This window comes from Phalacrocorax aristotelis, chromosome 4 (assembly GCF_949628215.1).
Source record: "Phalacrocorax aristotelis chromosome 4, bGulAri2.1, whole genome shotgun sequence".
NCBI classification, from domain to species: Eukaryota; Metazoa; Chordata; class Aves; order Suliformes; family Phalacrocoracidae; genus Phalacrocorax; species Phalacrocorax aristotelis.
Genome location: NC_134279.1, coordinates 80,192,502 through 80,209,647, shown reverse-complemented (window position 1 = coordinate 80,209,647; position 17,146 = coordinate 80,192,502). Strand labels below are relative to the sequence as shown.

General features: G+C 40.3%; 1 protein-coding gene across 2 annotated transcripts in view; it reads left to right on the top strand.

Annotated features, from left to right (window-relative positions):
- The window catches only part of CTNNA2 (catenin alpha 2), a 530,531-nt gene that overhangs the window by 102,513 nt on the left and 410,872 nt on the right, over positions 1 to 17,146 (top strand). For both annotated transcript variants that reach the window (XM_075092184.1, XM_075092185.1), the window contains exon 3: positions 5,850 to 6,045. In XM_075092184.1, the coding sequence (XP_074948285.1) occupies positions 5,850 to 6,045 (196 nt within the window). The remainder of the gene's footprint in view (positions 1 to 5,849; positions 6,046 to 17,146) is intronic.

Here is a 17,146-nt window from a genome sequence, read left to right as displayed (position 1 = left end):
GGTTTGGGACCCTGATTCAGCAAAATAAGTGTCTGGAATAGAGGGGAAAAAAAGTGAAATCGTAGGTAGGAGACATGAGTTGTATGAGGTCAGAGGCTTGAGTGACAGTGCTGTGACTAAAATAGATGGTTTCTCTCTGCTGGCCTCATCCGCAGGACGTGTTACGGCAGGAGATGTTACGATGTTCTGCTGGTGCTCACTGAAGATTATATTGCTCTTCCTTTTCGTTGTAGTTTCTGTTAGCAAATACTTTCCTTTGATCTTAGAGTTTTGGGTTTTTTTTCCCTAAGAAATTTGTTTTCACAAAAAAATATGTGAGGTCTATCTTAAAGTTCCTAACATTTAAATTGATTTTTTTAAAAAAATAGTAATGTGGAAAATTGAACCGTTCCTGCTGGTGTTTCCTAACCTAGAGTGTGAGAAAAAAAGAAATTTTTCTGCTCAGCAGTCATTTTAGTTACTGAAGTGGGTTTTATCAACAAGGTCAGGAAATATACAACGTCTCCATTTGCTTTTAAAACTGTTTCAAATATTTAAAATAAGAAAGCAGGCTAGTAGGATTTCATATAAGCCCATGAATATTTCCAGATAGAAAGAGTGTCTCCATTATGGCCTCATTGTACTAATCTTGAGTTGCAGAACTAAATTAAAAATAACTATATACGGTGGTGGTGGTGGGGAAGATAATAGTAATCAATGTAATCATAAGAGGCATTCATTCACTTTCCTCTTATTGTATTCCATGGAATTTAAATATATAAAAAACTGATCTGAGTTAGGCTCAAAATTTTTCCTACAGTTTCATGTGAATGATCTTACCTCTGTGTGCCAGGTCACCTCTTTGTAAGCAAAATAAAATAAAATCAACCCCACCAAACCCCAGCATCTGAATGCTGCCATTCAGGTAGCAGTGAGACACCGCTGTTCATGCATGTCATGTTTGTGGATATCCATTGTTTAAAATTTGTAAGCCTTTCCTTCAAATTTACAAATCATTGAGGTACATGGGCAAACGATGTCTCTAGCACCATTTGTGAACTGGTGGTGCTCTCTTGTTAGCACATGTCGTACTGGAGTACTGTATGGCCACCCCTGGAGCGCTGTGTGCAGTTCTGGTCCCCGCTGTACAAAAAGGATGTGGCCAGGCTGGGAGGGGTCCAGAGAAGGGCCACCAAGATGATCAGAGGACTGGGAAGCTGCCATACGAGGACAGGCTGGGAGAGCTGGGTTTGCTCAGCCTTGAGAAAAGGAGGCTCAGGGGGGATCTCATCCCCATGTACCAGTACTTAAGGGGCAGCTACAGAGAAGATGGAGACTCCCATTTTACACGGAGTCCCATGGAGAGGACAAGGGGGATGGACACAAGTTGCTCTTGGGGAGATTCTGATTGGACACGAGAAGGAAATTTTTTCACGATGAGGACAGTCACCATTGGAATAATCTCCCCAGGGAAGGGGTTGACTCGGCCACGTTGGACGCCTTTGAGAGTCGCCTGGACAGGGAGCTGGGCCATCTTGTCTAGACTGTGCTCTTCCTAGAAAGGTTGGACTAGATGATCCCTGAGGTCCCTTCTGACCTGGGATTCTGGGATTCTGTGATTTCATGATTATATTTTAGTCTGAGCTTTTGACATGCTAGAGACTTTTTCACAGGGATTTTTTTTGTGTTTCTTTAATGCCAGAAACAAAACAAAATAAGAAAAAAAGCAGCAAAATTTTCAGAAGGGAATTGGCAATCATTTCCTTTTGAAAAAGATTATTTACTTTGGGGATGCTGTTTTCTACATGTCTGTTGTAACAAGTGGTAGCAAAAGTCTCCGCATTCTGAGGCAATTAGGAATTCGCAATGCCTTGTGCTACTTCTGGACTGGTGTGGGTCGATGCATTAACAAAGGTTGTATCCCAGTGCTGGTTCCCCTCCAGCTCTAGGACCTGCACATGTACATCTGGGTGGACTCTGACGCAGGGATCCTTTACTGAGAAGACTTTGAGCACTGGCAGACACCTTTAAGTGATTTTTCTGTATTTCTGCATTAGTCAGCATAGGACAGAGCAATTGTTCTATGTTAAAAAAGCATTATAGAAAATGCTGTTAAATACTTAATTTTAATTTATAATTATTTCCATATATTTTGCAATTTTCTGATAAACTTTCCTTATTGTTTTATGGTGATTTAGAATTGTTTGCATGTCTGTAGGTGTCCATAATGAGATACCGATGCGCTAGGAAGAGCACTATTTAAAGCTGAAACAATTATTTGCTGTGAGCATACTTTCTCTAAAAACAAACCGCTCCCAGCTTTCATCCTCTCCCCAAGAAGAGTTCCTTTATCGTTTTTAAATGGATATAGTTATATTATTTTGTCTGTTTATGTTGTAAAAGTAGACTACCAAGCTATTTTGAAAACACCTCAGTTTTATTAAAGGTACGGAGAGAAAAAGCTCCCTATATATGGGCCAAAATCAATCAATATTTATTTCTCATTTCTTGATTTAATTGCACCTGTGGTGTGCCCTTGCAGCTACCTCGGAGCTCGCTGCATAAGGTGCCCGTCTCCTGACTAGTCCCTTCTCGGGGATTCAGCAAACCACTCTCCGCAGTCGGGGTTACAGACACCTGCAGTTCACTCTGACTGTGTGAGAAAATCTGAATTTTGTGTTTGTCCTTATCCTTTCTTGGGAAAAAAAAACCCAACCAACCCAGTGAGCTGCCATTGAACAAAACTCACAGAATTAAATTCAACGTGTATTCAACCAATCACTGTTTTTCCTCTGCATATTACATGCTTACCTGTTCAAGGAATGGATTTTTCCAGGACTTACCTCATACTTACCAGTTATAGGAGGAAGGCCTCTCCTGTCACTCAATGCCGTTGGTGGAAGCTAAATCAGGATATTTACTTTTCTAAGTATGTTTTATTTAAAATTACCTGGAGAAAATTGTTGTATTATGAGGTCTGCATGTAAAATGGTTTGTTCGTTGGTTCTGCTGAGACCATTGTTGTGCTAGTAAATCCAACATGTAGCAACATTGTGTTAAATAACACCCCCCCCTCTATATACCTATATCTAAAAATACATATTTATATATACTGCATTTTGTAGATTATCATGGTAAAATATTCAGGATTTATTTCACTTAGTTTAGCAATCTTATACCTATTTGCTTGATCTGAATCTGATTTTTTTAGGTCCCCTTCCTCATTAATGATGCCTCATTGAGTGTCTGTAGGTGCCAGTTTATCATATTCTACGGCGGCTGTGGTCCCTATTCCCATTCATTGACTTCATTAGTTCAGAACTTGTAGATGATCTTCCAACAGATGTGTGACTTCTTGTAGGTAAGGTTAGGTAAAAAGAATCCCGCCTGACGGATGAAACGTGCACAGAAGCAGCAGACTTACCTGGGCTAGTAACACTGATTTTGATGACTTTTAATGGGAAACTAAAATTTTAGGGTACCAAAAGAAGTCCGTAATCCAGCTAATTTCTGTGTCTTCACAGGACTTCACTGGTTCTTCTGCCATCTGCAACTTCTCTGTGTTTGAGCTACTTTGAGCATTTTTTTAGCTCTTTATCCCTGCATCTATCTAATAGAGAACTATGAAATACTCTTCTTTGACTTAATTTATTGACCACCTTTTCTTTTCTTTAGTCGCACCTTGAATATTGTGTTCAGTTTTTGGCCCCTCGGGACAAGAAGGGCCTTGAGGGGCCGGAGCGTGTCCAGAGAAGGGCAGCGGGTCTGGGGCAGGGTCTGGAGCACAAGTGTGCTGGGGGGCGGCTGAGGGGGCTGGGGGGGTTTAGCCTGGAGAAGAGGGGGCTGAGGGGAGCCCTTCTCGCTCTCTGCAGCTGCCTGAGAGGGGCTGGAGTGAGGGGGGGGTTGGTCTCTGCTCCCAAGTCACCAGTGACAGGACGAGAGGGAACGGCCTCAGGCTGCGTCAGGGGAGGTTTAGGTTGGAGATGAGGGAAAATGCCTTCCCTGCCAGAGCGGTCAGGCCCTGGCACAGGCTGCCCAGAGAGGTGGGGGAGTCACCGTCCCTGGGGGGGTTCAAACACCGTGCAGCCGTGGCACTTGGGGACATGGTTTATGAGGCCTGGGGGTGTTGGGTTGGCGGTTGGACCTGCTGATCCTAGAGGTCTTTTCCAACCTTAATGATTCTATGATTCTCTGTCCTCTCTGAACTGTTCTAGCAGCCTAATTCCAGTTTGTTCAATAAGTCTAAATAATTAAGATTAAGTTCTGACATTATTCTATTCATCTTTGTGTCTCCTATGTGAATTTCAGCATCTGCATAACCAGTTTTATTGCCTGCTGTATGTGAAAGCTTTTCGTAGTCATCCTGATGATGTGCTGGACAAACCCATTCAATTTGGTAACCCTGAGTTAGGTTACAGAGGTAGCCTAGTTTGTCTATTTCTAAAATTCTAAAATCCTTAAATAGACAGTGATCAGCCAAGGAAGGATCTTTGGGAAATTTAATGAAGAATTATTTCAAGGGAAAACTAATAAAGAAAATGTTATCTCTAAATATAAATAGTGGAAAAAACCAGATGATGGAAGAATATTACCTTCCTGTAGCCAAGCAGACTCCTTCCAGAAAGAAGGCCCTGGATCAACACATCCATGCATATGTGTATGGTGTTTTCAAGCCCTGATAATCTCTTTTTTTTTATTATTTTATTTTTAATTTTTTTCCTTCCATAGTCTGTAGTTTTTAAATGTGATTTGAAAGAAAAAAGAATAAACACAAACCACTAACTCAAAGAGGAGTAAAACGTAGTGCAAACAGCACGTCCCGAGGCTCTTGGGTCACAACGGTACCGAACACCTTGTCGTGGTTCTTGTCATAGGGATGGGATGACAGTGAATTTTTATACTTCGCTTTGAAATCTTTTGCTCTGTGGTGCACTGTCTTTACTGGAAAGGTTTTTATTTTCTCACGGTAACTTGCTGGGTTAGCACACCGGTATGTCACTTCACCTGCCCAGTTAGGGTGCATTGCATCCCTGAGCATTATGGGTCCATTGCTGTTTTTTCATGCATTTAACACCTGATGACATCCGATTCAGTATTCCTGCTTTACAGACAGGCAGGCTTTTGCTCCTGGAGTGGTGTAAGATATTTTTGGTCCAGCAAAAAGCTGTGGAAGGGACTGTGCTGTGTTGTTAAGCTTTGCAGCTGAAGATTCTGATCAGCTCAATAAAGAGTTCCTTTAGAAGTTTCTACAAATGATGGAAGCAGATTTTCTGTTTAAATACTGGGGAGGGAGTGGGATCATTTCACCGTCTGCTGTTGCGTTACGCCAATATATTACAAATATACTGGAGCAATACTAGAATGAATAGTTTTAACTTGTGTAATCTCTGCAGCAGGAGCTATTAGTTCCCTAATGTCTGGAAAACATCTGCAATGTTTTTGTCACCACTTGAACGTAACTGACGGTACTTATCTCAAGGGATGGTTGCTTTTTGAATGGTTTCTGACCTGTATGTTGTAGATTTTCATTTTATCGGCTTATTCATTTTTTAAAAATGAAAAACAATGACAAAAATGGTTCTTTAGCACAATGCCCTACCATACCTGTTTCTTAGCTTTTTCTCCTTCACTGCTTGACTGTGATTTGCTTAGCCCAGACTAAATAGAGTTTAAAAGGAAAAAGCTTTTTTGAGGTGTGCACTACTATGCTTTGGATTTTAAATTTTAAGTTTTATTTATTCAATACGTGTGACCATTACATCATTTCAAAGGTAAAGAAAATAGCGGGGGTATTGAATTAGGGGGCCATCTATTGCGCAATTAATAGTTGAAAAATCCTTCAAACTGACAAAAACTTTTCTTTCCCAAAGGTAACAACGCTTGTTAACACAAGCAATAAAGGACCATCTGGCAAGAAGAAAGGGCGTTCTAAGAAGGCTCATGTGTTGGCTGCTTCGGTAGAACAGGCCACTCAAAACTTTTTAGAAAAAGGAGATCAAATTGCTAAAGAGAGCCAGGATCTCAAGGAGGAATTGGTTGCTGCTGTGGAGGATGTACGCAAACAAGGTACGTGGAACAAGATGCTTAACTGGGTACCTGTTTTATTTGATGCTTTTAAAGATTTCTTCCAAACCAAGTGTATCAGCTGCTCTGACAATGTAATGAAAACTATGTGCTATATTACTGTATATCTGTAATATGGCATGTAAGTCTTAAAATAGCTATACCTAAGGTCAGTAAGGCTGCCCAGAGAGGTGGGGGAGTTGCCATCCCCAGAGGTATTTAAAAGACGTGCAGACGTGGCACTTCGGGCCATGGTTTAGGAGCCCTGGGGGTGTTGGTCTGGCGGTTGGACTCGGTGATGCTAGAGGTCTTTTCCAACCTTAATGATTCTGTGATTCTACCTTTGTGAATGGCAATGTGTGTAAGGAACGTTCTAACTTTGGTAAAAAAATGTGGGTTTCTTGTTTTTTTTTTTCCTTTCGGCTGCTCTATCACGAAATAGGAAATTAAAATATTACTTAGCAGCCATTCTGTGCCGTGCCAAAGCTTGTTGTTTGATGTTCAACTTGCTTTTTATTCTGCTGTGTAACAAAATAACATGATTTTTCACTTTGCTAAGTCTGAGCAGTGGTTTAAAGCCTGTGGATGCAAAGGTACAATGAGAGTTACGGTGCGTACCTTTCTGAGCAATCTGAAAATTATCAATCCAATAGTACAGCAGTGTAGAATTACTTGTGGTTTCAAGTATATATTGAGATACATGCAAAGGTTATCAAAGTCTGAAAATATACAGATAACAGCAATATTGAAGCCAGGATTTTTTCTGGGTGTTGGTGATAAAAAGATAATTATCAACATTACTTTGCACACTGCTTAGGTCGAACTGCAAGCTTCAAGATACGCAGTGTTACAAAATATTGCCGCGTTGGGCATGGGACTCACGTGTGGGCTAACAACATTTTCTTTACTGGCCGAAATAATCCTGGTTATGCACGATATAATACTTGAAGTTTAAATTGGTATTATAAGAAAACCGCTTTCAAATAAGGCGTTGGATTTTTAGAAGTATCATGGATATCCATGATATCATGGTATTGTCTGACAATTTTCCTTCAAAAGATAAAATGTATGTCAGATGCTTTCAAATTTACGTGTGTGGTGGGGGAAAAATATGTTTTCAATATATGCTCATAACAAAACTTTTCCCTTTCATTGACTTTGGTTGTAATTGCCTTTACTGCAGCAGAATTAAGTGCCTTTCAGGTATTTTCCATTGTAAATCCTATGATCTAAAGATACCATCTGCCAGTATTATCGGTCCTGAGTTTTAGAACAAGGCTGGCGGATCTCCAGCTGAGCTTTTGAAAGGAGTCTAAAGGACTGAGGTATAAAGTGAGTTAGGCCCCCGGCACACGGGTGTTGGTTTACTCAGTTTGGGAAAAGTGGACTCAAACGATCGTAGGAGCAGGCAGGGTTAAAATCCTGTATACATAAACACTTGGCTGTGAATCTTCCAGTCTGTTCTGTCCCAAGGCTATTTCTTCCTCCTACCCACTGTATATACATTTGGTTTCACTGTTTTCCTGTTCCTGTGTGTTGTTTTTTTGTTTTTTTTTTAATATAAAATTGCCAGTACATCATAATAAGTCTAGTATGTGCTGTATACTCTATGTACAGTGCTGTGCCAGTATTCTGGGGGGTGTGTGTTCGTGTGGTTTGGTTTTGGATTTTTTGTTTGTTTGTTTATTTTGGGGTTTTTTGTTTGGTTCTTCTTTTTGTTAGAATTTTGATGCTGATGCCTTCTTGTTCTGGCATGCAGTTTCATTTGTCAACTACTTCAGTTTCCCATGCTTACATGGCTTATTTTCACAGAATCCCAGAATCCCAGGTTGGAAGGGACCTCAGGGATCATCTAGTCCAACCTTTCTAGGAAGAGCACAGTCTAGACAAGATGGCCCAGCTCCCTGTCCAGACGACTCTCAAAGGTGCCCAACGTGGCCGAGTCAACCCCTTCCCTGGGGAGATTATTCCAGTGGTGACTGTCCTCATCGTGAAAAATTTCCTTCTCGTGTCCAATCAGAATCTCCCCAAGAGCAACTTGTGTCCATCCCCCTTGTCCTCTCCATGGGACTCCGTGTAAAATGGGAGTCTCCATCTCCTTTGTAGCTGCCCCTTAAGTACTGGTACATGGGGATGAGATCCCCCCTGAACCTCCTTTTCTCAAGGCTGAGCAAACCCAGCTCTCCCAGCCTGTCCCGTATGGCAGCTTCCCAGTCCTCTGATCATCAAACTTTTTATGTTATGTCAAATTCCACTACAGCATCTTCAGCGCTGACGCGAGTGCCCTTGTCCCCTCCGAAGTGATAGCTCTCTCCCTCTGGGGCTGCGATGCTGCCTCCGGTTTGGTAGCTTCTCCTAAGGAGCCTTCTCCTGAGTTAGAGGCATCAGCCTGTTGCACGCTCTCTGATCTAGGCAAATACACCACATTCATTAGCATGGTATCAGAGCTTCTTATTATCTTTCTTTATCATTAGAGCTTTGTGTTAGTTAACAGTGATTTCTTTGTTGCTTTGTAATGCTAGAGGCATATGAGAGGATTTGCTGTGGAGAGTTTTGGTTTTCTTGATTGAATTTCTGACTTTAATTCATGATAAACCTTTTATTCTTTTTATATAATCTATATTTTAAAAAAAACCAAAACCCAACAGTGTTGCAGGAAGCAGAGAGGGAAAAGGACCTTAAACAGTATTATGCAGAATAATGCAGGCGTTCTTCTTCTGCCAACACCACAGGCTAGAAAAAGTCTGCAGGAAAATGGAGCAGCTTTTTTGGGTCTGTACAAGAGGAATCCATAATGAGGGGAGCAGGAGATACCAAACACCGTTATTAGCACACACGAGCCACGTAAACTAGACCAGCCTTGCTGAAATGTGAAATGATATGTTTAGCTCAGTGCCATAAAGAGCTGGATTAATGAACTGAGGCCCTGCTTTGCCAGAGTATTGCTAGTTGATTTTCTGGCGAAATTCCAGCTTGGATAATTACACCGTCAACCTAAAAACATCTCCTACAGTTACAGCTGGCTCTGGTGTGCTCCTCAGTTGCTGCCCTGTATCGCTGTATACTGTTATATGCTGCTATAGACGGTTGTTGCCATTCATCCCAGAGGGAGTTGCTTTCCATTGATAGGTATGAAACGAATGTACTGTATCCTTTGCAAAATACTTTGGAATGAACATGAATGCAAAGAATATACAGCTTTAAGGTGCATGTTACTTTAATATTGTGGAAGGGTGAAATATATTTGGAGAGCTGTATGGAACTCTGGTGAGCGACAGTTTTGATTTACAAAGTTGAGTTCTAAAAAAAATGAACCCAAGAGCAAGAGGATAGATATTTATTTTTTTTTTAATGTGGGTTATTTTTTATTTCACATAATTTTATGAAAAGGAGTAAATATTTTATGCATAAAGCTCATAACTATGTAGCTCTGAGTGTATGTATGTATCACATAATAATTCCATAATAGGAATACTTTGGCCTCATAGGTCTTAAAAAAAAAAAAGATAGTGGAAATAAGCTTTCATTCAAAACCGTCTAAGTGAAATTATCCAACTGCTGTGCCGCGGAATACTGTGCTGTTTGGGTATGGGTATTTATTCCCATGTTGTCAGAACTGTGTAAAAGATCTCCCAGGTTGGGGACAGATGAGACCTGGGAAATGCTGATATTTGTCATTCATGTCGTCTTACATTAGAGGTGAGGGAAAACAATCAGCCTCCTGCATACTGAGGTTTTGGGAGGAGTGAGATTTTTGTGTATTTTTCGGTCACAGTAACCCTAAGAAAACTACAAAGCCCAAGAAGTGCAGCAAAGTGGAGAACTCACAGAAATAAGAAATACAGCCTGGGGAGGGGAGCAGAGGGATGTGTTCTCATAGCACAGGTGTCTGAATGCAACTGCTCTTTTATTGATCATTAGAGAAGAGGGAAATTCCCTGTGGAGGAGAGATTTAGGTTCTGATTCACACAAAAACCTACAAGGAACTGCTGGTCCATTGGGCTCAGACCTGATTAAATTTATTAAGAAGCAGCCTGGTGTGCCGAGAAAAGCAAGATAAGGACATAGATTTATTTTTTTTTTATGTGAATTTGTTCTATCTATTATATGACTTCGGCAACATTTATCTTATAAGTATGTGCTAGTGACTGCCTGATTTTAATATAATTCTCCTAAAAGTTTCCTGACATATAGCCAAAGCTTCCATTATAAACATGATTTAGTCTGGCAGTTGGTTGTTGTGTTTTAAGTTTTAGCTTTTCAGGCAGGGTAGATACAACTGCACACCATGATCTGAAATTTATACTTGAATAAAGGATCAGAAAATAGCTGATGGTATTTTTTGTGTTTGAGGACAGTGTAAACTTGAGGTAGACTTAAATTTTCGTTCATGCAGATTTATGCAAGTTGCATAAAAAGAATAGGAGGAGATCCATGTACTCCATGACTGTCAGTAAGCATGAAAGTGTATATCAATATCTGGCACACAAAAGCGAGTTTAACTTTCTTGGTAGCTTTTTGTCTCTTTGATGGAATATACTAAAAATTAATGTTTTTAATGATTTAATTTAATGCTTTTAACTACTTAGTTTTTAAAACTTTAAAAATGAAGATTTTTAAACTAAGGCCTGTGAAAGGCCATCTTCCTTACCATCCTGCTTCAGTTACCTGGGGAGAAAGTTAGGGAATCTGCGTATGGTGGTGGGAGCAAACTCCAAAACCACAGAACATACACAAGATGCTGGTAATTTTTATAATAATTTATTATGTTATTTAAGCTCATTTAATCTCTTCTGACTTCAGTGACAGCAGTATAACACGGAGAGACAGAGTCTGTCTTGCGATTTGTAACGTCACATACGCCGTCTCTTGGAGCTGTCTGTTTTGTGTTCCCAGAGACTGCTGAACCCTTAGCCAAAAGCACAGCATTCTTTGAGTCTCAACACAGTGATCCAGTTCGGCTGGCAAGTTGTGCTTTAGCAGACCTTTCCTGACTGTACAATTTTCTTTCAGTTAGACCGTGTTAGACCAACAGTTCCTTCCTAAGGCCCAGTCTTTGCAGTGCCGTGTTATCCTAAGTCTTTAAGACTTGCTGCCAGGGGGCGTTGAGTTTCCCGATTGAAGCAGAAAATCCCTGCTCAGTTTTTGCCATCCTTAAAACTTCTCCACTCACTTCAGATTCTTGTTTTCCGCCCCTTAATCCAATAAATTTTCTTTTTTAACTGCATTAAAGGGAACTCCTAGCAGCCACCTCAGTTACCCACAGAGTCTGGGCTGCGCTTATACTCCTCCTATTTCCCTCTCCTTTTCTTTGCTGCCCTCGTGTGGTCATACATTTATTTTGTCTCCTTGCAATTCAGGGCCTGAAAGTTCCCCTATCTCATGGTCTCTTTATAGCTCCTGTTCCCTGTTAACCCTTCTTACTTTTCTTTCTTTCTCATACCCTGGTTCTGTATTCATGTAAGGTCCTCCTCCTTGTCGCTCATGTTCAGCCATGGTTTTGTAATGCAAAGTAGAAAAAAAAAATCAAATGTCTTTTTCTCCATCTCTTTTTATTCGCCTTTACTTTATACACTTAATGTGCCTTGTTTGTTGTCCTCGTTTTCCCTACCAGTAGATTACACTCCTCTCCGAATCCTTCTCTGGCCCTGGATACCTGCCTCACACTGTTCCATTAGCCCATCCTTCTGATGTACTTGTTTTTATCCATTCTGTCCCTTCTTTTTCAAAGGAAAAAAACCCAACCCAAAACTAAAGAAAAAAAAAAAAACACCAACCAACCAACCAAAAATCTTTGTACCCCTTAGTATTTAAAAGCTTTCCTGGAATAGTTTGGGTTTAACACTTAAAATGACATTCAAAATAGAAAAAAAAAACCCTTAGCTGAATATATTACACTGGTTCATTTGGTTAATAAGAATTAGGCTAATAGATGTAGGTTTGCTCTGTCTCTCTGCTAGTTTCTCCGCATTTTTCCTAGTTTATAAAATATATGGAAGTGGAATTACTTCATAAGGGTGTTTCTGTAGAAGCCATTAAAAGACTTGTCACAATATAACTGTCACTTGATGTGGGAGAGGAAGAAATTCTTTTTATAGAGAAAGCAAATGATGAAGTATTGTCTGATTTCTGCATCCATTTTCAACTCTGAATCTCAGCGACAGAATTCAAAATGAAGTGTTGATCTGCAGTTGAAGGTACCTCTTACTGTAACAACTGAGCACTAATTACTCTGGGGCTTCTTGGGCATTTTTCTGAGTCTTTCTGGCCAATTGTTAGTCCCAAAGTCGGAGTTGAATGAATGAACTGTAGGATATTGGGTTTGAATCTGGCAAGCGTGGAGGAGGAATAATGGATTCTTAAAAACAAAACAAAACAAACAACCCTCCTGTTACTAATATTTTATCACTTAGAGTTTGTCTACATAACCTGAGCTATTGTTTCTTACCTGGCTTAGGGGCTAGAGAAATACTTTTTAGGAAAAAAATTATCTGGTCTTTATTGTATAAGAACTTCTTTTTTTTTTTTTTTTTCCATAGACGTTAGTGACCACTATTTCCAGATAAAGGAAAATGGGTGAGTGTAGAAAGAAGTTACTGAAAAGCAGTTATTTTAGACTAACTAGACTTCCTATCCATTTTGGAAAGCCTTGTGGTCAGTCTTGCTTAATGGGAGAATGACTTTTAGTCTACACTTCTGAAAGAACCTGTGTGTACAATAAGCATATTCTCTGTTCTGTCAGTGGCATCTCTGCCTTTGGCAGTTGGCTTTTTTCCACTCTCTGATGGCTCACCCCTGCCCAACAGGAAGCTTTGAGCATGAAGATTTGAAGTCTTATATTCAGCAAGTCCCTGAAGATATGGGCTGAAAACTCTATCTTCTTATTCAAAAATATTCATAATCTATTTTGAATTGCTCGTTACTTTTGGAAGCGACTTCAATTGTTATTCATGTTTGCAGTGCTCGTCCTAAGAACTGCGGCCTGCTAAATGTCATTCTGTGCAATTACTCTAACGCTGGCTCTTTCAGACCCTTTCAAATCCATTAATTATCTTTCAGCTCTCAGAGAGGTTAGCTTCTGAAAGACAGTACAATTCTTTTTCTAAAATGATTTAAAACACTTCTGATGAAAGAGCAGACATTGTACAGAATCTCAGAGTTATTACACAGATAAGTAGTGTCAGGGGTTCCGCAATCCAGTAGCGAGGCTGCTGCAGCTCCATGGCCCCATGGCGAGGCTGAACTTATATTCTCAGTAGGCGCATGCACACAAACACGCATGTGCAGCTCACGGATACATAGATACCAGCCTGACCACACACATCAGACACTCAGCACTCACTGTTCTGTGATACTATGAAACCCTGGCCCAGGTTGCCCCGAGAGGTGGTCGATGCCCCATCCCTGGGAACATCTAAGGCCAGGCTGGACGGGGCTCTGAGCGACCTGGTCTGGTTGAAGATGTCCCTGCTCACTGCAGGCGGTTGGATTGGATGGCCTCTAAAGGTCCCTTCCAACCCAAACCATGCCATGATTCTATGAAACAAACCCAAGAGTCTTATCCTCTTCCCCTCTCTGGCCGATGAGGATTGAAGGTCTGTTAGTGGGAAGTACCTATATTTGTATACACATTTGTATATACAACCCTTCAGCAGCTGGGTTTAGCCTCTCACTGTGGCCCAGAGCTGGCCCATGGATCCTGATCTCCCCTGTCGTCCCACTCCCAAGGACACACACAGACACAAACACATGGAAGCGGTTGTCTCAGTCAGCCTCCAGACGCTGTGGTCCCTCCAGCAACTGGAAATCAGAAAATCTGGCCAAAGGCATAGCCAGACAAGTGTATTGACCGGCAGTTTGTTTACATATGACTACCCCTTTTATCCTTTTATCCCTCCATTTTCCCCATGCTTGTTCCTCCCCAGATCATCTCTATCCTTCGTTTTCCCCACCTTCGGTTCCTCCCCTAAACATCCCATTACAAGTCTGGTGCAGTCCTAAAGTGTTCTTACCCTGCATCCCATAGTGAGTTCTGTGTCCTTGAGCAGGAAGCTGAAAACAGAGAGAAATGAAATGCATACAGGTGCTCCTCTGTACACGTCCTTAATAGTTCAGGCAGCTGGGGAGGTCTTGAACTGATGATGATGATGGTTCTTGGTAAACCCAGCTGAGGACTGAGAGCCTGTAGTTATTCTCTGCACCGTTTTCCAAAGATCTGTTTCTGTTACAGCCTTGGCTGGAGATTCTCGTATTCATTTCGCTTTTCAACATGTTGTTTAAACTCATTTTAATTTCAATTTTGAAAGCAGCTTACATCTCTGAGAAATGTTTGTTATAAAGGGTGGTTGGCATTTGATATATCACCCAAATATGACAGTTTGAGACAGGTTTTACAAAAGCACAGTGATATATGTTTGAAAAATAATATAAATTAATATAGTAGGTGATTCTTCCTTTTTCATACTATATTTACTTATGTCTTTCTTGAAGATTTTATTACTCTCGTGACTCTATAGCAAGGAAGAATAAAATTGCATTAGAATGTCAACTTCTGACAGTTGTCAAAAATTAAATTACACTTACAAATTGAAAGTTGTAGGAATAGTGTTTCTTCCAGAACTATCTGACTTGAATTCTAAAATCAGAACCTAAAATTACCGCTTGTTCATTTAGAAGCAATATTTCTGTTAAGAAAGGTTTTATTTGAGAAAGGATTGCAGAGATGCACCACAGTTTAGAAGCAAAACAACCTATCAAAGGATTATAAGTAGGGAATATCTTTTCAGTAAATATTTTACTTCACCACCCGTCACAGTGTAGTGTTAGTATGCATGAAATTTCCGAATTCAGGTCATATTTGGGAAATAGTTTTCTAGGATTGAAAATATAAAAAGGAAAAAAAAAAAAAGTAGAGTTTTGCAAATTGGAAGAGGCACCTGAGGCAATTCCCTTGCCCTGTTCTGTCTTCAAGCAGTAATTCCAACACTGGGTAGGCTTAGTCCACAGTCAGTAATCCCCAGCAGTATTAAATGCACAGCCATTTCAATTGAGTTTTGAGATAACCATGAACAATATTCTGCAAGATTTTTCCCACATGCGTGAAATCTGTATTTAAGTCCTCTTTGTACGTAATGCGGTATAGGGATTTGAATTGAAGTCCCTGACCCCTCAGAAGAACGCCGTTACCATAAAGCTATAGAGCACCGCGGGATGAGCATCTCGGCCTCTCCTTTTGAAGCTGTTCTAATTTGTGTGCTAGTGAAACATCATCTAGACCACAGCTGTGAGCTTGAAATCACTATTGATTCATTGGGCAGAAATTCTGAACTGAATTTCTTTTTGTTCAACCCAACATTAAAAGAAAAAAAGAAAAAGAGGAAAAGTTTGATTCATGGTTTGAACTGGAAAATCAGTTATTTTACAGCCTCAATTAGATTGAAAGTGTATGGAAGGAGATTCCTTTCAGCCTGGCAATGGAGGGACCTCAGATGACCGTGTGTAGGTGCCCTCTAAACCTTCCATCACCAGTGGTGGAAGTTTTTAACAGAGCAAAGATAATACGGGTTTCACCAACTGTCTAATACAGCAATGGGTAGAGTTCGGGGAACTGGCTGGGAGGGTACTCTGCAGCAGTGCAGAAACGTTGTCCGGGCAGTGGTCCGTCCAAGGGAGAAAGTCAAGATGGCCTTGTCATTCTGCTTCAGCTGCATTGCTTTGATTGAAGAGCTGGTGGGCGATGTGGGATGTGTTACGAAGCCATCCTTCACCCAAAGGGAAAGACGGGTTTCCTTCTGCGCTGCCACCATTGTCCTGCCCTGTTGCCTTCGCCCCTCCAGTCCTGCTCCCTTCCCGGGCTGAACAAGGAAAACAGGGTCATTTCCAGTCCTTCAAAAGCTGTAACTGGAAAATTTCAGGAGTGATTTAGTAATGATTACACAGAAAAAAGTTACTGACAAACTTACACAAAAAAATTTTATTCTGTTGAGGAAGTGTGGTAAACAAGGTGGTGAAATATATGTTCGATTTGAAAAACCCAAGATTTTCTTTGTTCAGAATGTAGTTGTAAATATTGCTCTAATTCACCTAAAAAGTGGGAACCTTGGGTTCTGATCCGTGTTACCGGGATTATTTCTGCTACTTACCCATTCACATTTAACGAGAAAGATATAAGCAGTACTTGGAGGATTAAACTTTATCTGGGAGTCTTCCTTGCCTCCTCCTCCGTCCTCCTCCTCGCCTGAAGTACGTTTCCTTCTGTGTTCTTTATTTTTGACTTACATTTTCCATGGCCGTCACCCAACTGTAAAAGCAGTTGTGAAGGAACATCGTTCTCCCATACAGATGAGGCTTTAATTTTGGATATGGTTTCATAAAGTGGTAGTCAATGAGAGAAGCAATAAAAATGACAGCATGAAATCTGAAATATGCTCCTTCATGTCTGAATCCTAAAATGTGCTTAGTCAATGTGTGAAAGGCTTTAATTTATTGCCTTTCCATTTGCCATTTTGAACACGCCTGGAGTATGCTTTTCACATATTACAAAGGCCAGTATTCTGAGTAATACATTATACAGTGAGGGAATATATAAATATTCTAATCAAATAACATGCGCTGCTTTCTGCTGAGAAGTGTCAAATTATAGTATTCTGATTGACAGCTATCGCATTTTCTCTTGGGCTTAGTCCCTTTATCAGAGACAAATACTTTTTAAACTTCTGGTCTGCAAGATCCTATGGCTGCTGTTTATGTAGGAGAACTGGAAAAGGAGACTGTTCTATAGTGCCTACGCAATTTAGAATTATTTTTATAACTAGTAAAAATAAAAGTCTAGACTCCCCATTGATTTGATTTGTGATATTTGCAGATCTCATTCATGCATAATTGTTAAAATTTGACTCTCAGCTAGGCTTGGCTTTTTGTCATGTGTTTTAATTGCAGATAAATCTGTTTATAATGCTCTGTTTATGTTATTGTGTGATCTCTACACTATTTGACGAAACATATGTTACTTTTTGTCACAAAAATATGTCAACCCTATTTTCCTTTCATCTGTTTCTTCTGGGCCTTCTTGTTTTAAATCACTCTTAATTTTATTACTTTGATC